We start from the raw sequence: 22,257 nt of genomic DNA, 5'->3' as shown, positions 1-22,257 counted from the left end.
TTGTCAGCTTGCTTATAAGGACTGCAATTTTAAGATGGAAAAGCACTGTGATTCTCTTTCTAGCATCTCTCACTCTTGTTACAGGTCTGGTTTTTAGCACGTGATATGTCTCTGTTATTTGTACAGAGCAGACAAACTACAGCTTTTGAAGTGTGTATGTGTGCGGAGTTTAACATGAAACTGAAATCTAAATACCACCCACTCACTCTAAGTGAGTATAATATCAATTTCTTCTTTCTTGTTACTGCAAAAAGGAATCTGAAATGTTGACTTCTAATGTGTTTTTTTTTCCCACAATTATAGATGTATATGTATTTTATGTCTTAAAGCATTTAGAGCTTAATATCAATTTCTTTGAAAGCATAATTTCTTGTTACTGCAAAAAGGAATCTGAAATGTTGACTTCTAACGTGGGTTTTTTTTCCACAATTAAAGATGTATATGTATTTCATGTCTTAAAGCATTTAGAGCTTGAAAAGGGTGCTAGTAGGCCCATTATTGCTTCTCTAGTAACTGCAAGAAATTCCAGTCGCCAACAGAGGACACCAATATAGTGAGAAATATAGATTTATATTTTATTTTTAGATTTATAGTGAAATAAAGATTTCAGGATGCTCCAGCGTCCTAAAGAACTAAAAAAACTCATTGAAATCATGTTGATTTCTTTTAACAGCCACAAGGTTCATTCTGCTAAAGGAACCAAGTTTAGATGTTGAAGAATGACACGGATGGAAGAGCTGAAAAAAGAGATGTTACCCAAGGCATTAACAGGTTCTGAATCAATGACCAACAAAAGCTTGAGTAATAACATGATCGGGCGATTAGGGAACATTCTACACATATCTTTAAGGTGTATGACTAAGTAGTTTTATAAAAACACCACCTAAATCTTCCCTATAATTAAGACAAAGTCAACACAGATAATGGTGAAGCTAATTCTTGAGCTAAGCAAACTGTTGTTTCCCTAACAATTTTTTACCCTTCTTTTGACTGAAACCCTGTGAAATCCCTATTCTAGCTGCAGTTTAATTGCCCAGTTCGGGAAAGAATTGAGCTTATTAACTGAACTCTTCTGTTTCCAGATTAACTGATGTGAAAGTGAAAAGGAAGTCATCTTTACTTGTAAAGCACAAACTACAGGTATTATGGGTCCTCTCCTATTGCTGCATTGACATGGACTGGAAGATTGAGTGGACAGTGCAAGTGACTTGTAAGGATCATTTTTTTTTTACTTTAATTTTTTTTTATTATATTGGTATTTTATTATAAGAGCACCTACCTTCAGAAGTCTTAACACTGTAATAGTATTGAGATTACAGTCTTGAAGAATCTAGGTGTTTCTATGAGTATCTCTGACATTTTCTCTTAACAGTTTTATTTTAGACCTAAAAATAAAGCTTTGAATTCCTTGCCTACTGTAATCTTATAAGGACAGCACTGTCAGGTTAACAAGTGGTCTATACTGACTTCCTCAGATGTATACTGAATTAAGCCAGATAAATCTGTCTTGGATTTTCGTAACGCTGCAGGAGTGTCAAGAACAACACAAAACATCAAAATAACAAATATGAAAATTTGGACATGCTTCCTATGCTATATGCTGTTTAGTTTTTTACTACATGGGTTTTACGTGGTGACAACAGGCTTGTCTGCCTTTCTTTCTGGCTCTTCAACACCTTAAGGCCATACTGCTGACACTGCAACCGCTGTGTGATGACGGCTGAAGCCAAGCCAATTGTAAGGAAATGTGTCACTGTGTTCCGTAGTAGTGAGCCGATGAAGGTCACTTCTTTAAAAGGAGCAACATGATAGTCTCCAAAAGGAGAGAGGAGAAACCCCAGCCAAAGAACTGTCTCTCTTGGTCCTTTAGTATTTATGTTCTTGTATCTCTTTTTTTACCAGGGAAGGATTTTGGTTGAGGCTTCCTTTTATCCATATCTTCTTGTATTTCCAAAGGAAAGGCCTTTAGGTTTTCATTCACACAGGGGAGGCAGAACCTTTTGGAATAGAACAGACTACATTCCTGTAAAGAAAATAACAGTATTAGCAGGATACACAAAATGGAACAGCTTAAGTTCCAGTCTCATTAAACCACATTTATATTTAGAACTCTTCTAAATTAAATTCTTCTAGGTTGAAATATTCCAGCAATTTTGCTTCTTCCTATTCAATAATTCTAACATCTGGTTAGAGTTAACTGGGTGAAAAATAAAAACCAGGTCTGTAACAGTTGCTAACCAAATCAACTACCATTTTGAAGTAAAGAAGTCACTTTCATCAGCTCACTGCTACAGAGAACAGTAACGCATTTCCTTACCATTGGCTTGTCCTTCAAGCATCATTCATGGTTCTCCTGGTGTAATCACTAAATTCCAAACAGGATTTAATGGGTAAACTGGAGCTGGTGCTGCTGATAGACTATTCTTGGAGAGTTAAACATGAATAAAGGCATCAGCATGGATGGATCAGGACATCTTTCCGAGTGTAATAGATTCCATGGGTTTTACCTAAATAGCAAAGTTTTCCTCTAAAGCTAAATCTTCATTTAGCTTACGAAGATTTCTCCCTCTTGGGAGGATCTTCCAAGTTCCTGCACTGGCATGTGAGACTTGAAGTCTCAGAATGTTCTTCTTCACCAATCTCCACAAAAATGGCCTGAAGGCCAACAGGAACACAAAGAACGAAGGCCAGGGTCTGTAGGCGCTCACAGACTGTAGCTGCATCTTTTTCCACAACTCACCAAAAAACTGCTCTTCTTTCTATTAATCTGTGCACTTGAAGTATCAATATTATATCAATATCATAGAGTTGTCCCATAACCAGAATGGCTAAAAGAATTTAATTCAACTGAGATTTCATCCATTTAACGACCCACCTTGAATAAATGTACTCGCTGATTAAAAACTAAAAACATATACGTTACTAAAGGTTGAGCCGATGACTCTTCTCTGCGTTCTCGATGGTGAAGTATAAAAGCTGTTGTGCACAAAGAAGGTATTTCCCCTGCCCTGGGAATGTAATGACGCTATGATCTGACATGTTTCATTCCCAGTTGATTTGGTTAGCAAGTGTAACAGACCCAATATTTATTTTTCACCCAGTTAGCTCTAACCAGATGTTAGTTATTGACTAGGAGGAAGCAAAACCGATGGAATATTTTAATCTATTTGCAGTATAGAGTTCGGACAACTGGTAGAGAAGCTTATTAATTTATTATTCCTTTGCCCTGCAGCGAGACTGAAGCCCATGGTTGTCCTGGCATGCTGATCACTAAATTCCAAATAGGATTTAATGGGTAAGCTGGAGCTGCTGTTGCTGATGGATTATTCTTGGGGATTTAAGCATGAATAAAGACATCAGTTCAGATGGATCAGGACATCTTTTTGGGAGTAATGGATTCGATGCGTTTTACCTAAATAGCAAAGTTTTCCTCTTGCCATGGTCATTTGTGGCTGGCCTGTCTCTGGGGGCTTGGCTTGGATATTTCTGTGTTTCTGTTCTTGCTTTTGTTTCCCATGTCACTATCTGGACTTCAGCAGTAGATTCAGCAGACGATTATATCAAAATCACCATCAGCCTGCCTCTGTGTGACTTTCAAGCCCAAGGAAAAACTTCTCTTCATCCATTGTCCTCTTCCACACTGATGGCCAGGCCCCTTCACGCTCAGAGCTAAGTGTGAAGCCTTGGTCTCTGAAAGGCCCTGAGACTGGATTTCAGTTGCACAACCTCCAGAGCCTATTGTTTTTTGTCTCTTGGTATCCTTAATACTTTAAGCTGCCAATTAAAATATACAAGATTAGAGTTTTAGTTTGCCCTGCTGTTCTTGTTCGTATTGCAAAATGGCACACAGCTCCCCCCGCCGCCAGGTCCCGCCACGGCTCCCGGCAATGGGCACTGCACCACCAGTTGCTACGGGGCGATGGCAAAGGAGGGGAGAGGCTTTTCCCCCGCTCTGCAGATGGGGAACTCTGATGTTCAGATGCAGCTCCTTACAGATATACAGGTGCTCAACTTGCATTCTTTCAGCTGAAATGAGTTGCCAATTTTTGCTGATTTTGGCCAAGAGAACTTAGGCAAATCATGAGTATGAACCATCAGACGTACCCTTAGTCCTACTCTCTGTCATAGGATTATTCGGCCTAGCTGTTGTTTTAAAGCCCTAAGAATTACACTTATATAAGTGTAATTATTAATAAGAATTACACTATATATAGTCAAGCCCTTCTTTGACCATCATCCTGACATGGTTCTGGGTCTAATCAGGTAATTCTTTAACACGTTCTGCCCCTTCCATGACCAAGACAGGAGGGGGGACAGTTCAATTTTTAAATTAATAGTCCAGTTCAGGCAAAACTGAGCTGCCAAAGCATATGGCCAGAGTTTATTTCTGTTTTCACACGGATCATGTCTGAAAGTAATACATACAGGGATATTATCTTTATCACACTTGTAAAGGAAGCTCTATGTAAAGGAAACTTTCTGCCGAACCGTGTCCAGGATTGACCTCGCGTGACTGAAAGTTGAGTGGAAAGTAGCTGTAGTATTACATTTATCAATTAATACCGACAACCATGTTCAAGGTCAGTGTTGAGCCACCTTCTGCTGAGGTCAGCAATAAGGCATGAAACTTGCTCCATTTCCTCCTTTCCTCTCCAAAAGCCAGGTCTTTTCTCCTCCTATGTTTCATGAGTGTTGCAATAAAAAAGAAATCACTGTTTGAAATTACTAATAGGGTCAGATTATATCATTTCCTCTCCTCTTTTCTGAAAGGAAAAAAGGAAGAAGGGCACTCGACCTTCCAAAGGATTTTTAAAAGCATTTTTATTATCTTCCTTTTTGTGGGGTTTTGACATGTTTTAAGATGTTACAGATGATAATCATTAGAATTATTTCCAGTTGGACTGCAAATAATGGCACTGACCAATACACTGTGCTAAAGATTGGTTCAGTAGGGTGACTGGAGTAAATTAACTGAGTGAAGCTTAAGAGAATATTTGAAGAAGTGCATTTATGAGAATTTTACTGAACAGTTGCTAAGTCTTGACTTTCATTGGTACAGCAACTGTAACAAAAGACACTTTAGCTACCATGGGCTGTCTCATGAAAAGCCTAAAAGCTGATCTGTATCTAAGCCTCCTTAGATACAAAAGCTAGCAAATAAAATCCAATCCCTTTGCCAAATCTAAGGTCTGAAAAGTCTTAATTTTGACACAGGTTAGTCTAGTACTGTTTTGACTTAACATAAAACGAAAGCAGCCTGCCACTGAAAACTTTCCATCACATTGGTCCAGCTTCTTTGCCAAAGAGACCCAAGAAAGCATGATTTGCTTCCTCTTAAGTTCTTACATTGTACCATTACAAAAACACTCAGTGTAAGGCTAAGTTGATCTACTTGGGTAAATAACCCAAAATTTTGGTTATCTACTTTGGAAGATAACCAAAACCGATCCACAGGGATATTCTCCTAACTTTGGCTCTCTTTACTGCCTTGGATAAATTTTTACTTCTCTGGACTTCTGATTTCCCTACATGAAAGAGGAATAATATATGTTTACCTGCTCTGTGGTGTGGGTGTTTAAAGCACTATCATTTCTGCAGATCTCTTTCAATGTTACTTAAGCAGTATTGCTAAATACATTTTGAAACCATAGTCATCTGTGTGATTCACTATCTGACCTGGCCAGTTTGGTAAGAAATTTATTCTCAATTATTTACAGGTTTTGCTTTGAGCGATACCATCAGAGGAACCTTGAAGACTCAGATAACAACAAGTAAATGATTGACATATTTCTACAATAGCCAAAATAGGCAGGAATGTAAAAAAGATTAGAAGAGGCTTCTGTTAGCTCACTGCTAATATCCTCTTACATTGTTATGCTTTAGATTAACTGAAACAATTATTAAATCTTTTAAAAGAAAAAGCCCCACCTTCATTCAGAAACGCACACTGTGTGGAAAGATACTGTGAGGCTGAAACCCTGTATTTCTGACAGCTTTATCTGCCAGACTTGGAAATACCTGTTGAATCCTTCACAAATTCAAGACACTTCATTGGGGAATTAAAATAGCTAAATGTGCTCAAGGTTGCCCAAAACGTGTCTGAGTTGCTAATCCTCTGCTGTTATAAAGCAGAGATAAACCAGATGTGTCAGGGCAGGAATCAAGCTCATAAGCCCAAATTATCTGACTTGCTGCACTTGCCTCTTCCTCTGGCTGTGTGTGGGAGTGAGTCAACTACCAGCCAAGACAGGGACGTTGTCACTAGGGAGATCTTGCTCACATGTGAGTTTTGCCTCCACACAACTGCCTTGAGCTACTTGGCTCTAGAAACTTGATCCCAGCTATCAAAGACATAACGAGAGAGCACTAGCACTTCATCTGACTCCCACGTGGTACTCAGGTAGCTCCAGAAAGGGGGGAAAAAAAAAAAAAATCTCAGTTGCAATCTCTCTGTCTGACCTTTTGGTGATTTTCATTCATTTAAGTGACAGAAGATACTTCAGAAATAGGAAACGTAATCAGGAGAAAGGTGTTATTGCACGCTCCTCTTAGGACAGTGGACCGAGTCCATCCTTGGTGCTAACTTCCTGCAAGTCAGAATAGCAGCTAAACTTGCCCAAATGTGCCAATTTCCTTTTGGCTGTGTCTGTCCAACCCTCTAGATTTCGTCAATGTCATTTGACCCTTTGTTTTGCTCAAGAGAATTTCCTCAAGTCCCCACACAGGAACTGTCTGGTATTGGCATATGAGCTGTCTCAGTTGCCCAGATTGTATCAGCTCGTGCTCTGAGGAGGCCAGAGGTGTTACTTTGTCCCACCAGAACTATAACTTGCCACCAAACATAATAAAAAAAAAATCTGCCATCTGCCCGTCTGTTTTAAAACTCATGCTGCTAGCTATTTTCAGTAAGAATCATGTCATGGGAGCTGGCCCCTAACCACTGCCATTAGAGAATGGGCTGAAAAGGTTGAATTTGAAAACTCCTAAAGATGACACTTAAGACCAAGGCGTGCTCTTATGCTTTTATCTGCACTCTAGATTGAAGCACGTTACGCTAAGATAGCAAAGGACCACTTTGAAAGAGAACGCTGGGATCTGCCTGCTATTAGGCCAGTGGTGTCTGGTAAAACAACTAACACGCCGTTGTCCATGTAAACAATCGGGTGACGTCTCCTCATGGGTTGAGTCATGCATGAGTCCTGACTACCGCATGAGTCCCAAGTCTCCTTCAACCACAGAACTGGCTTGCTGAGGGAAACAAGTGGAACCTAAGTTTTCTCAATTCTTTGTGCTGTCTCAAAGAAGCACAGTACAGCCTCCAGACACTGGTAATTGTATAATAACTTGTCTTCTTTTTTGCTTTGAACTCACAGCAACCAAAGGGACTAGTTCTGCACTGAGGAGGAGGAATTAAGACAACTGTAATTTTACACCACCTTTCTGAACCACACTCAGATTTCATAGCTTTAAGGTGGCCTACCAGCTGCTACTCAAATTCATCTTTCTTCAGAGAGCTAAGATAGCACTGCACAACTCCTCTCCCTGCTCGCTTTCTACATTAGCTTTTACAAATATAGGACGGCAGCCCTGTGCTGTGGATGCAAACCTAACAATCCATGGACGTTTATATTCCTTTTACAGGAAAAAAAAAAATCTACTGCTGGTATAGTATGATCTACTGAACCTTAAAGGTCTTGAAGTGATTCTCCCTTGCATTTTCTTGTGCTGACAACAAGCATTTTTCATTGTGTTTGTGAGGCTGGACTGTGCTCATCTGTAAATAGAACACTTAAAGTTGCTGATCATTTAATACAAAGAGCTTTATCTGGGGGAATCAACAAGAACATACAACTAGCTTGCCTTAAAAACAGGCTATTTGGGTTTTTGATGTTTGGTCTTTCTCTAACAAGTAACCAGCACTGGAACAAAAAGACATGATTGAAGAAGCTTGTTTTGCTTGTTACTTACCGTACCAACGCACACTGATTTGCTACACAAACTGCAGTGAGACCCAAGGATGAGGAATTTATCCTTGTCAGGGGTGAAAGGATCCTTCATGACATAGCTTTCTTCCAAAACCCTGTAAGATAATAATTTCAGGCTTTTAAGGGCAGATTTCACAGTATGGGAGAGTTGAAATGGGGAAATTGTGGATGCTGAAAAGGTATCAGCCCTTTCTACTTGATTTGCTTGGCCTGGTGTTGCACATGAGGCAATGTAGCAGCTATGCAGCTCCCTTCCTCTTCAAAACCAACATTGTGGCTGCCTTTACTCCTGTACTGCACTATTTCCCAAAATTAGGGCAATTGGTGATCATCTCAACATTGTCTTACTAGGTTTTTCTCAGTGCTCTACTTTAAAGTATTTTTTATCTTCTATTTTTGTGACAGGCATTCCTTCACATGGCCAACTCCAGTACCTTGTCAAGTTATCTTTTCAATTGTTCAGCTTTTAATTAGAAGTTCTCTTCCAAAGCTGTGTGCATGTGTGTATAAAATCAAAAAGTTTTACTGCTCTTAGTTACGTCACTGCTATAAAGCTAAGGCTCCCACCTCTTGCAAGCAAGAGCTACAAGCATAGAACATTACAATGACCTGTAAAGTGCTTACTTTATGTCAGAGACTGTATTGTTTGCTTCAGGATATTAAAGGAGTGCATTTATTAATAATTTTGCAACCTGCTTGGGAAAGACTAAGGCCTTATTCTTCCTGGGAGCTCCAGGCAAAATATTACAGAAGTCAGTTGGGTGTCTGTCTGCACAGGGCACCCTGCAAGGCCAGCTTATTCTTAGACTTAAATCAAACTTGGGATTCTGTAGCAATATGGAGTACAACACACATTTAAAAGTTACTCTGTTAACTCATACTGCCTTCTCCTTGTCTTCATACATACATACACACACAAACACATATGTGTGCTTCTGTGAGTGTGTTCTTTTTTCCTTTTCCTCTCTACTCAAAACAAAAAAATGGTATGGCTCAAGCCTTCCACTGTTAGGAAGGATCAGGCATCTTAACATAGCAGATCATCTTGTCAACAAGTCTCTTAGTGTACACAGACTGGATCACACTTGCAAAGCTCCCCTTGCAAGATTCACAGTCTTAATGTAGTCATCATCAGTGCAGAGACCTGGCCATTGTACAAGCCTTCATGTCTGGCATATGTTTCCTGCAGCATTGCATTTAGGACGTGTGAGTAGACCTGAAAGTAAGCCAATGAAGATAGTGTGCAAAGCTATTTCTTATATGCATGTACAGAAGTGTTATGCTTCAGCATTCTTCTTTTGCTTTTTAAATCTCAGCAATCCAAATAAAGCTGAGATGTTAACACTGAGCTTGGATAATCTAAAGTTAAAATTCATGTTCAGCTTTGATTCAAACTCTTTACTAAAGGACCTGATTAAAGGTGAGCCATTCCTCTGCTGAGTAGAAGAGGAAAAACCAGTAGCACGACAGGATTTTCAATGATAAAAATACAGCTGCCTAAGGAAAACAGATCTGATCTCAGCCCAAGCAGGTGATGATCAACAGCTGTTTCCATTATATAAGAAACCTTATATAAGTGAGGTGAAATGCTGACTACATGTCTGACTTTCAGTTCCAGTGAGTTCTGACCACGTTTGCCTGATGGGTTCCCTGACCGGGACAGCCTCAACCAGAGCCACTCGTACATTTAAAGCTAAGTGCTGTGTTTTATGGGGAGTTTAATGTCTGCAGACAAAAGTCGTAACAGCATAGTTTCTGGTCAAACTACGCCTACTTGGCAGAGATGGAAAAGGCTTCAGTCTCCTAAAATATAAATACGTACTAAATTTCCACACACTTTAATTCATACAATCTGTCAAAGAATTGTCTAATTCATGCAAAAAAGCACTGCTGTTCAAAATTCCACAGCTCTTAAAAAGTGTTTTTACCATACGTATTTCATTCATGCTGTGTTTACGTGTTGCCCAGCTAGCACAGCTGTGAGGAAAGGACTGTTCCCAAAAATGCTAGGCTGACAGTCAACAGTATTCTAGTAAAAAAAAATATGGTATAGGTCAATAGTGGGGTTAGGAAATAGGTTAAACAAAAATCTTTGCATGGTATTGAAGCAGGACAGGAAAGTTGATTTTTGTCTTTGCTATTAATGCTGACAAATTTTAACATTTCTTCCCTTTGGAAAAAGAAGGTCACTTTGAGTACCAAGCCTCATATTCAGGGGCAATGTGGCATGTTATTAGGTTCACGCAGTGCACATCGTTCCACAGCACGCGGCTTCTAAAGCTCAGAGCATAAATGAAGTCTGCGATATGAGAGACTGTACTTACACAATAGAGCGTGTGTTTGGTGGCTTCTGCCCGTAGTACGTATATGGAGCTGTTAAGCCACACAGCTCACATTTGAACTCTCCTGTAGGCAGAACTTCTTTGGGAGCATCCATTTTTAAGCTACCTAGAAGAAACACAAAAGTCTTTTAGCGCCAAAATGCAGTACTGGGAACACGCCTGCGAGAAGATTAAACTGATGTGGGATATCTGGCTATGGAAATTAGAATCCAATGGAAAACAGACTATTGCAAACCGTGATTAGTAAATCTTTTCTCCCAAATCAGGTTGGTTTCCCATGGCACAGTTAAATTTCAAAATTCCTTAGACAGGTTTAGAAATTGCAGCCTAGGAGCCTAACTATAAAAGTTCATCTATTCATTTAGAACTTGATCCATAAAAGAATTTATGTAACAAAGTATATGGCTGTGACTGGAAAAACCTTTTGCTCAACCAAGGCCTACACTCCCTAAGCGCTCCCCAGGAAACGACTCCCTATCTGCTGTGCAGAACCCCAATCCAGTTCTGCAACGCCTGTCTCCTCCCACACACTGCAAACAGAGCTGTGAAAGAGTCTGGGACCCCGCTCAGGAGGCAGGTACCAGAAAGTTCGGTGTTGCAATGATTTACTACGTCTTTTTCTCTCCTTGTAGTTCACCTTCAAATAGAGTTTTGGGAGCTTGACCCTGGCTCCATGTTCTTATCTGGCTTCCTATGGAAATAAGGCTGATGTAATCACTCTGTGCCTAGATAAGAGTGTTGGCCCATTCAAGCCACACAGGACAGAGGAGGAGGTACCTTCAAAAAAGTTTAGGTCCTATAACTTTTATGAAAATAGGCAGAAAAGGGAGACTCTGCTTTATCTTCATGGAGGATACCCATGTGTTTCTACAAATCGGAGAATCTGCACATAGGAAAGCCACTGTCCATCTGTCTGACAGATTTCAGACACCCGTTACAAAGCTGTAGCTTTCAGTCACGAGATATAAAATGCAGGAAGCTGACCTTTGTCAGCTTTGGTGCTTACAAGATGACTTGTTTAAAATCTTGGCCATTGATTTACATTTGGGAGCTTCTCCTTCACTGATCCCACTTTAGTAGAGGGTCGCACTCTGCATTTTTCAAAAAGCATGGTGTGGCTAGTACGCTTCTAGGACTGATTTTGGTAATGTATGTGTGATCAGATGAAACACAGCTCACCACGTGCATGCCCAAAATTGCACCAATCACTTGTTTGCCAATTGCATTATCTTGGCTCACCTGCACCATTTTTCTTGAAAAGACACATTCACCTAGCAGTTAGCAAGAAAATTCAAGCTTTTAGTTAAGAGCCCTCACGCTTTTTCCTGGCATGCAGTTTTCTGCTGCACACCTGTTAGCTGTTTTAAGTGAAATGGATCTGGCATCGAGCTGTGAGGGAGGTGAGCAGCAGGAACTCGGATTTGGGCAGCATCTCAGCAGGTAGGTTGTGTGTGCTCACGGCTGAGCAGACACACAGCCTGCCGAAGGACAGCAGACCGTTCCCAGTCCTCCAGCTTTGCAGCCATACCCTTCCCCTGCAGAGCTGATTCAGTTCACTAAGGCCATGTCTCTATTTATGTTTTAGCTCAGCTCAGGAGTTGTCTCTGGCAACAAATCCCACTTGGTTTGCCCTTGTGGGGCAGCCTTAAAGCACACAAACCGGACGGTTTCAGGTGAAACTAAACTGAAAGATGTGGTCCAGAGCGCACCTAATGCACTCCAACCTGAACGCCCAACGAATGGCCATTCAGTCTACAGGCTAGGACCAGAGGTAGTCTGAAACATCTTGAAACACAGAGAGTGGGCAGCTGGTATCCAACATCAAACACCTTGGTCTACAGTTTTACCATTCCTGCATCACACTAGTTACTAATGTGGTAAAAAATAACAGAGCTATCTTTTTTTTCTTTCTTTCTTCCAACACCTTTTTTTCTCTTGTTTTAGGGAACTAAATTGGCTTGCAGAGGAATCCAACAACTGCTAACAGCAGTACAAAGTAAGAGGCAAAACTGCACAGCCAGGAGATGAGGGATCTGTATTTCCCTTTTTCAATGACAGTAAGCTGCTATTTCTGCTCACTCTATGAGGTGAAACTGAATCCTTAGAGACATATGCTGCTAAGGTGAATTAGGGGCAAGGTGATGTAGAGCTGTGACTACTTGTCATCGAATGTTCCAGAAGAACAGAGAGCCCCAAGATCCTCAGAGTTTACAGAGGCTTCATAATAGACACCCAGTTCAGAAAGCCCTAGCCTGTTAAATCCTGAAACTTAATGTCGGGAATAATCTCCCTTACTCCATCATTCATTCAGCACCAGCCTTTCCATTGCCATTCCTGGCATTTCAGTAGTACAGAGAGTTCTTAAAATGTAACACAAATGGGGCTGTGCACTGGTTTAATAAATAAATCTAACTCATGAATACCTTAGGCAACGACATTTTTTTTGAAAGTGATGTAACCCTTGGATATCATGTATTTTCCCTACCTCACAGGGATGCTTAAGAGAATTTAATTAACTAAAGTGCTTTCAGATTTTTCAATTAGATAGAAGGCATCTACATGCTATCTGTTTCTCCCTGTATATTAGAACTGGGATTCTTCAAACTATACACGAACTCAACTAAGAAGTCTGCTTTTTGAATCCTGTATTTTAGATTTACCAGGTAAGTCCCCCAAACTTACTTAAATTTACCTTTTCTGTAGGTAGTCAGTAGCAGTACCAAGATACCCACCTGTCTGAATGAGATTCAGTCCCAAACATTGGATGCAATTTTTTGTAATCAATCTTTTTTAAAATGGGGAAATAATAAACCCCACAAAGTTAGAGTATGGAAAGTTACTTGAATCTAATACAGGAAACCATCATGGTGATCTTTTCTTTAAAATGAAGCAAAACACTAAGAACAACGACAAAAAAAAGAGTATTTTTGGCAGCGAGGATCATAGACTTTGGAATGAATGTGTCCTGATTCCAAGTCAAAATAACAGTCCTGGGTTCAGAGCTGAAGTACGTTAGATATAGAAACACCTGCTCTCTTATAGACCACTGGCATGTAGAACAGAATCTGTTCAGTGACTACCACTGGGAAGGAATGGTATCTATGTACAAACAGATTTTTGGCTATGCCAGTTGAAAAGCATATGATCCTGCCTGCAAGGCACAAATGAATTTATGATGCTTTCCATTTTATGCCCAGCTTACAAGTCACTGATATCAGCTGTACCAAGTTTTATTTCACTGGGAACATCATTTGTCCTGACAGCTTGTCTACACAGCAGACTTGGGAAAGTTAAGGTCACTAACTCAAGGTGTGAACTTAATACACATGCAGATTTCAGGGTGAATCCTCCCATTCAGAAGTAAAGCTTGCTATATAACAAAATAAAGCCATTTTCCTTCTGAAGAAAGAAATTTAATGGCAGATGTAATAAAATTTTAGTTTACACATGTGCTTCACACCTTTAGTCTAAACCACCAAGCAGACAAGTCCTAAGATGCACTCTCTCACCAAGCCTCTAGTGTTTCCTCATCTGCAATTAAAGAATCGTATCTTTATGTCAGATAGCAAATGCACAGAAGCAATTCTGGGATAAAACCACCGTCGAGACAGACTTTGGTTTATCACAAAGTAAGCTCAATCGTTTGGCCCCATACACCAGCTTAGCAAGATGCCTGATATGACAACTACGACAAGGTGTCTGCCTCCCCTCCAAGCAGACATATGAAGCATGAGTGAGAACTCATTTCTCCCTAGCATACCAACAACAGAATGAAGGATCTCTTGAGAGGATAAAAGTCTAGGGCACTAATCCCTTCATAATCATGACAGGTAAATTTGTGACCTCAAGTGACTCAAATCATCACCAGTGCTAACACTGGCTTTTTCTCTTTCCTTGAAAATTTTTGAAGCAGCACCATGTCCTAGTAACATGTCAATATCTGGCTGGCTAGTACAAACTGAAGAAGTCTTTTGGAACAGCTTGTTTACAACTGAATTCTGCCCAAGCGTTTGCCATTTTGGCTGGAAGCTGCAAGGTACTTACACACATACTGACTTTAAGCACATGCATAGCTCTTCTGAAAAGAACACAGCTACCCACACATGCTTGATTACGAAGCAAACACTGAACTAGCATGCTCAGCAGAAACCTGCCAAGTCAAGCCCAGAATGCTGCAGGACGTGCGTGAGGTTGGCCCACGTGTCATGGTGAAAGGCAAAGCACGCAGATCTGAATGCCACACTAAGGAAATAATCACAGTAAAAGGTGCAGGTGATAGCACCGCTGTAAGAGCGTTTCGCCGTGCTGCAACTGATACACGATATGGATGTGGCGAAATGGCTCTCAGTGCAGTTCTCTAGGGACTCCTAAAAACTTCAGGGCAGTTCTGCTTGGAGCATTCCGCTAACAGGCCTGGAAGGCATGCCAGAAATAATAAATCACCATTAAATTGTCAGGGTCAGTGGCAAAGCAGTGGCACAGATAAGTAATCTGATTTTCTTTGCTTCAAACCTCATTAGCACAAGTCTTTACAATGCATAGGTTAAGCCCCTCTTAATACTCCACAGGAGACCCATGTATTTCTGAGTCACTGATAAACCAGAGAAACTAAACAAGAAACAAACTGCCTACAAACAGATGCAGACTTTGATTTGAAAGGGTGTCAGATAAACTCAACATTGACACACCTTTAATCCTCTCCAATTAAACCCTTGTTTCTCTCTCCTGCCAAGATTTTCCTGCAGTATCCATGGCTGATGATGATGACCTATTAAAATATTCACAGCTTGATTCTCTATGGGAAGGAGCACTCTCTAATAGAAGGGTAGGAGCCGCTGAGTTCATAGCCTGGTAAATGCCAAGTTATTTTGCAGCGTTTGGTGCAATGGAAATTTATATACACTTCAGCACCAGGAAAGCACTCGCCTCCTTCAGAAAAAATCATAGAATCATAGAATGGTTAGGGTTGGAAGGGACCTCAAAGATCATCTAGTTCCATCCCCTCTGCCATGGGCAGGGAAACCCTCCACTACACCAAATGATCTGTTGCTTAATTGCTCAGGTAATAGACAAAACAGCAGAACCTTCTTAATTGCTAGTTAATCCCCAGGTGAACAACTCTGTCCCTCCAGTTCCTTCATGTTATTGCCCTGAAGGCATGTTCAGGACACCTGTTGGCTGCCTCCCTGCATTTCCTTTGAGGTGACTTACCTTGGGGGTTCAGCGTAACCAATTAGCCCAGCAATGACATTTCACCAAGCGTGGCCATTTGGAATTTTTGCCCTTATTACCTCTTGCAAAGGTCACTTGATTGAATGAAATCTTGACTTGTTGCAGCAACTTCTACCTCCAGGCCAGGGGGATTGGGCTGGTATGGCCGTGCTCTCTCTGCTCTGAAGGAACCGAGATGTCTGCAGCACACAGGCTCCCCTCTAGGAACGGGTTGTATAGCAGACCCCAAGCCCTGCTTTTTAACGAGAGCTTGTGTGGACTCCGTGGCTGTAGGTGATCATAGGTGTGAAAGCGAGCGTGTTTCCTGAACAGTTGTAGGGAGCGTTTGAACAGGGTGTCGGCAGAAAGAGAGGAGACAAGCAAATCAAACCCCTTCCTTAGGTAAAAAAGGCTTTACCAAGACAAGGTGCATCTCAAAAAGGCATCTACTGATGCATGGTTTAACAAAGCTGAGAAACCAACACCTAAAAAAAAATCCAGCCCTAGTACTCCTTACTTGAATACAGTAGGCAGCCAGCTCTGAATTAGACAGCGTTTAATAAAGAAGAATCTCAAATTAGGTGAGAATTCAACAGCTGCACGCAGGAAGGCGACAACACGGCAGTGACTAACCCGCATATACCGCTGTCCTCTAGTGGACACACGGGCACCGCACAGACCCGGCGACCACTGCGCCACTGCTACCACCTGCGGGGGATTCTCCTTCCAGCACCTCGGCTCTTCAGCGACTCAGCTGTACACGCCCAGCGAAGTGAATCAAGCAGTAAGATGAATGATAGAACAGAATAAAATAAAAGCAAGCTGCCCAAGCATTCGTGGAAGAGGCCATCTCCATCTCTGGTTGCAGAGGCACAGCAAATAGCGGGTCTCTTTGCCGTGTAACAGAACAAACAGTCCTGACAGAGGCAGGAGAACTACAGCGTCCGAAGTTCTTCTTTTCCTTCCCCCTCAAAGTTAATCTATGGCCATATCTGGTTTTTGGCTCAGTCCCCCTCGTTGCTGTTTCTTCTCCTTCTCTTCCAACAGGCTTTCCTAAGCCGAGTACAAAGCTTATCACATCACCATCCATGACACCAGTCTAACATTCTGTATGTAAAATGGCCCAGAAATTAAAGGAAGGCAAAGCAAGCTTCTTGCTCTCCTCACAGCACAGTTATAGGTACTTACTAGGGAGAAGGTGACACAGGAAATGCAAACACAGACATGTTCACTGAAGTGAACATCAGTTCTGGGTTACAGTTATTCCTTGCTAAAAGAGAGAAACCAGGCCTGTGGTCTGATTTCATTAAATCTCCCTTCTGGTATAGCCACAATAAATAAGCATGCTATGGCCATAGGTTACCCCCTGCCCTGAACTGGTTTTGTCTTCCTTCCAAGCTGTAGCTCCCTATTACAGCTTTGTTAGATTAACATCCATAGTGAGGAAGAACAAGATGGTAAGGTTCTATTAATACACAAGTGATGACGATTCCTTTTAAGTTGTCCTTTAAGAAAAGTTATGGAGGGCCACACATGTACCATTGAAAGTATCAGCTTGGTTAAGCACAATCTAAACTTAGTGTAACACTTTCCAACAGAACCTAAAAATAGGAACACCAAGATTTTGTGGAAATACACGAGGAGAGGCTAACGCAGTGTTTCGGGAAACAAGACACTGCAACTTGACATAATCCTGAAAGAAATAAATATAGCTTCAGTGATTTATCTCCCTACAGAAAGCAAAGTTGGTACTGTAAGGAAACACTCAGCCCCCACCATGTGGGGCTGCCATGTTACGATGTGCTGGCTGTGACAGCCAGTGCCCACTTTCCCCTGTGACCAGCAAGATGTTCAGCGTTAATATACTTGGGCAAGAGAATTCTTTCCAGTAAAACGTGACTGAGGCTCTCGGTTTGTTAGGACTGAGCTCGAGCTGGGGACTGCATAATGAAGTAAAGTAAAACCTCAAAAAAAAACCCACGAAAACACAGAACTACTGGAGGGGTATTTCTTTCAGCTTCAAGAAAGCCTGAGAATCAAAACCTCTACCTACTATACATAGACTTTCTCATGCACATAGCCCCACAAACCTTCTCACAGGCATGCCCATTTCCTCTGAAAGACGTGTTCCTCAAGTTCTGTTACCCCAGCTATTGCGAACACTGAGCACGAGAAAACACCAGAGAGGTTATTTCCAGCATGTTTGATAAAGCAAAGAAGTTCACTGTCGCTCAGCCTTTGGAAAGTCTTCTTTTCCAGAAAAAAAAAAAAAACACAAAAACAACTTGCTGGGAGTTCTGTCACAAGAATTTACAAATAGGTGTCTTGTTTTACACCTTCGCATGGAGGTCGTTTCGGTTTTGCCCCTTTGATTACAGTTTATAGTGGAAATTAGTTGTTCAGTCAGGGGCTGGCGACTTCAAGACTTCCTGACTTACACACATGATAAATTTCTGTTTTCTAGCCATGGAGCAATAGAAAATACGCTACGTGAGTTCAGCCAGGCATAAACATCGTGAATTTTTAGCATATTTTCAGGTTAGTCTGTATGCTCCTCTCAGAAACACTTTGCGTCCCAACCAGTGCTTGGATTACTTTGCCTAAAAACCATGCAGGTACTAAGGCTGCACGCGCTTCTTTCAACACCTGATACTCTCAACAAATAGGTATCAAGGCACATATACCAGAACTGCTTCCATAACTTTCTGTAGTACACAGAGAAATGATACTTGTTCTTAGTCAGACATGCTTTACCATAGACAGCCAGGCCCTTACTTTTGTGCACGCCCTGTAGTCTGCACAGCCTGTTCTCCAGACCGTGTTTCTGCTCTTCCCCTTCAGAAGTCCTTTTGGACAAATTTACTGCTCTGTTCATCACAGATAAAACAGGAGGAAGGCGAGTTTTTCACAGGTAACAAATTTCATCACGGATGGAGATGTGTGGATCCTAGAACTCACTGTAACCAGAGTGGACTGCTCCTACTGGGTCATACGCTAGGAGGACCGGCATGCAAAACCTTTGCAGTTCTGTCTTTTTGCCTAAGAAGCTCAAAATCCGGTGAGAATTAGCAGCATCCTTAATGTGTCACAGATATTTAAGTAACTTTCCTTTGGCTTCAGATCTCCGTCTGTTCAGCAAGCGTAGATAGGTCTGACTAAGATTTCACTGAGGTCCAGGAGCAAAGTGTGGACTGCGGAGTGGAGCTAATTAAGCAGCAGAGTTGATGGGGTCTTGATAGAAGTTTTATATGCTGTATGTTTACGTTAAGTTTTTAAAAGTACTGGCTATAGCTACAGATTGGTAGATAAGGCATAAGAACGCTGTGATGTTTGTTACAGATTTAAATGCATGTCTCCTTTTTGCACATATGCATACCTCTAAGTGTGGTTATTAGTAATAACTTTACTCAGCGTTAGGAAAGTTATGACAAAATAAATGAACAGGTGGGGAAGAAGGCTCAGTGGAAAATTACTGTATGTAGTTAAAAGGAGACTTGATAGGAGGCAGCATAGTTTATGGCCAGTAAAAAAAGAGAAAGTGAAAAATGCTTTCACCAGGTATTGAGAAAAGGAACATAACAAAACGCTCACTGACTCTCTCTTGCTTTATCCTGGCCTAGAGCAAAAAATTCCAAACTGTTGCAATCACAGATAACTAATTTCTTTCTTAATCCAAATCTCAGGTTTGTGCTTTTCTATTGGGAGTTTTGAGGCTCTTCACAGCTTTTTTTGTTTACTGATTTTGAGCCAGTAAAAGGACTGCTTTAGTTAACAGGCCAGTGCAAAGGTAATGTACAGGCTAGGGAGCAAATCCCCATTCCAAGGCAGGTTAACAGCAGAATCCAAATCTTTTCCTACCATTATCATCAAACAAAACTGTTCCTTGGTCAGAACACCTCCAAGCAGCCTGCACCTGTGCAGAGTAAAACTTTCAGTGGATCCTCCACTGTTCTTGATGCAACCTTGTCGTATTTGTAGATGCACATCTTGACTCTATTTCAGGTGAGACATAAAGTGAGGCAAAACATAAAGTAATGCTCTTGTTATAACCACTGCTTTGCCTGGCAAACTTCTCTCTTTACGTGGTAAATTAAGGCACGAGGAAAACAACGTTTTTGACATAGGCTCCCAGAGCATGAAGATCTTAAATTTTGTCTATATAAAACACACCATTAGTTATGCTGACAAACAGGGGTTCATATCAATAGAACTTTTAAACTATATCAATGAAAGGAAATTAATCAGCATATGGTATCTTTGCCCTAGTATGCTTTTAGTGGTCCCTTCAGGTGGTATGTTGGTAATATTACAGCAAGGGAAAAATCTTAATTGAAAAAAGAAAATTAACCAATGCACAAATCAGAAAGTACTGGTATAACTAACATAAATAAATACATGAATCCAATTCTTTGACTCAACAGATGTCTAGAGATGGAAGACAGCTCAAGAGATTATTTAGTGCACCACGCCCAAAGCACAACTGACTTTATTTTGACGGCATTTTGCAGTGTTTATAAAGACTCTCCTACCAGACCAAGTGCCTCAGAGACAAGTAACAGGTCAGCAAGCAAGTCTGGATTAAGTGTGAAGGAAGGCCACATGATTAACCTCTCTCCTTAAGCGGACAGACCATTTCTAGCGTCACTGAGATGTGGAAATATTTATTTGGGTTCTCACAGCAGACTCAGAAGGAAACTGTGGTACCCCATCTCTCATACATCTTGCAAACTCCCTACCTCCCCCTCATTTTCAAGGCGAATTGAGTACCTGATGTTTCTACGGCTCTGCGGGCCTCTTAGCCCAAAGCTGTGATCCCAAAACCACCTTGCTCAGGCACAACCTCATACTGGAAAAGCCTACATATCACAGGAAATCAGAGTTTCACCTAAGCTCCTTCTTTGTGTGTGTCCAAAAGCAGTGCTCTCACACAGCTCTGAACTTTGCTGGAATCCTCTTCACAGTCCCCCTCAAGGCTGCCTCCTGTAGCTCCAATTCCCAAAGTTCCTCATAAAGAGCAACCTGCAGCCACTCCACTCGATTAAACAAAGAATATACACTAAAACTCTTGTGTAGGGGAGGAAAAAAATGATTAAAAATAATAATCAGAATGAAGCTTTAGATCTGGATGCAGAAGGAGTGCCTCCTGTTGAGCAGCCACCCTTGTCACCAGCCTGCTCTCTCTCGACCGAGCCTCTTCCCACGCTCGCCGCCGCGGTTTGGAGGGGACAGTCCCTCCGCTCCGCCTAACTTACGCACTCGGGAGCCGGGCGCTCTGGAGGCGGGAAGCGCAGACGTGAAACCTTTCCGGCTCCAAGCACGGCAGGGCTTGGAGAGCGGCTCTCCCACCTCTGCAGCAAGGCTTCGGCTACTCGCTGTCCGCCGCTCCGGGCCCTGTCCTGAGCGGGGCTGCGGCCGCCCGCCCGCCAGAGCGGGATCCCGCCTGGGAAGGAGGAAAGAAAAGCCTTTCTCAGATCCGAAGAGAGACTGGAGATTCACTCGCGCCCACACCCCTTTATTACCAATATTATATAATATGTACTATTATATAGTACGCGTTACTATATAATATCAGTAATTCACCCCTTTATTACTAATATCATTATCCACTAGCGGGAACCGCTCCCGGGGAGCTCGGGCTTCCCGCGCCGTCCCTACACTGGAGCCCGGCTGCCAAAAGGGCGCGGCCCTCCGCCCCCCTCCTCGCATTTCCGAGCGGGGGCCGGGGGAGCCCAGCCCGGTTCAGCCAGAGCCACCCGACTGCCGCCCGCCCAACACCCACCGGCGCCGCCGCCAGCCGCTCGGGGCGACAAGCCGGTGGCCACCGGGTCACTTCCGGGTTTGCCGCGCGGCCGCTGCGGCGTCAGGGCCCGGCGCCGCTTCTCCTTAAAGGGCCAGCGCCGCGGGACGCGGAGGACTGGGGGCTGCGCGGCGCGCGGGCGGCAGGTGGCGCTGTGCGCCTGCGCAGAGACCCGCCGCCGCCGCGGGGGTAAGGGGAGGCGTCGGGCGGCGCCGGTCACCGGCCCTCGCGGGGGGGTGGCGGGGGAGAGACGGGCCGATGCCGAACGCCGCTGGAGTTGGCGGGGGAGGGGGTTGGAAGGCGTTTTGGCTGTGGAAACGGCGGGTCGTGCCTGGGCGCGCCCAGTGCAGCCAGGAGCGAGTGGGTGGGTGGGTGAGTGAGGGCCATGGGTGACGCCGTCCCGTTATCCGTGACGCTCCCCGTAAACTCACTGCGTTGCGAAGAGCGTGCGAGGTTACAGAAAAAAAAAAAAATAATAAAAAGCTCCTGCGTTTTGTTTGTATTCAGAGTGAACGGCCTGGACAATGACTGCAGCTTTATGAAAAAGACACAGGGGTTTTGACCAAGTTGACCAGTCTTCCCAGTTGATGTGGATAGAGGTCACGTAGTGGCCAGCGTGCAAGGCCAGCTTTACGATACAGCAGTCTGCGAACCCCCATCAGGCTGTATGATGGGATTTTGCAGTCCGTGGTTAACGGCTTCCAGAGTGCTACTAACAAAGTTTTCTGCATACAAATGCAATGCAGTGTTGTGAAGGTTTGTTTTTAATTGCTGGCTCACCCTCTGCTACTCATCCTGTTTTATTTTAGTCCTTGTGCTCTGAATAGTAAGGATTTTTGGTGGAGAATGGATTGAGAGCGGCCCTAAGGAAAAGGACTTGGGGGTGCTGGTGGATGAGAAGCTCAACATGAGCTGGCAATGT

The 22,257-nt window shown here is 42.5% G+C and overlaps 1 protein-coding gene across 1 annotated transcript; it reads right to left on the bottom strand.

Annotated features, from left to right (window-relative positions):
• Positions 1-620: 620 nt before the first annotated feature.
• CDPF1 (cysteine rich DPF motif domain containing 1) lies at positions 621-20,911 on the bottom strand. The gene is made up of 4 exons (XM_086610500.1): positions 20,791-20,911; positions 10,310-10,433; positions 7,969-8,080; positions 621-2,023 (listed from the first exon to the last, which is right to left on the bottom strand). Exons 2-4 carry the CDS (start codon positions 10,420-10,422, stop codon positions 1,874-1,876), a joined length of 375 nt encoding a protein of 124 aa, XP_086466626.1. The 5' UTR covers positions 10,423-10,433; positions 20,791-20,911; the 3' UTR covers positions 621-1,873.
• Between the last annotated feature and the right edge of the window lie 1,346 nt (positions 20,912-22,257).

The sequence above is a fragment of the Tauraco erythrolophus genome, chromosome 4, assembly GCF_009769465.1.
Source record: "Tauraco erythrolophus isolate bTauEry1 chromosome 4, bTauEry1.pri, whole genome shotgun sequence".
Lineage (NCBI taxonomy): Eukaryota > Metazoa > Chordata > Aves > Musophagiformes > Musophagidae > Tauraco > Tauraco erythrolophus.
This window is presented reverse-complemented; position numbering and strand designations above follow the sequence as displayed.

Coding starts and splice junctions, on each gene's coding strand:
- CDPF1 (XM_086610500.1), bottom strand. CDS start 10,422: ATGGATGCTCCCAAAGAAGTTCTGCCTACAGGAGAGTTCAAATGTGAG. Junction 8,081..10,309: donor CCAAACACACGCTCTATTGT/GTAAGTACAGTC, acceptor ATTATCTTACAG/GGTTTTGGAAGAAAGCTATG. Junction 2,024..7,968: donor AATCAGTGTGCGTTGGTACG/GTAAGTAACAAG, acceptor TTTTCTTTACAG/GAATGTAGTCTGTTCTATTC.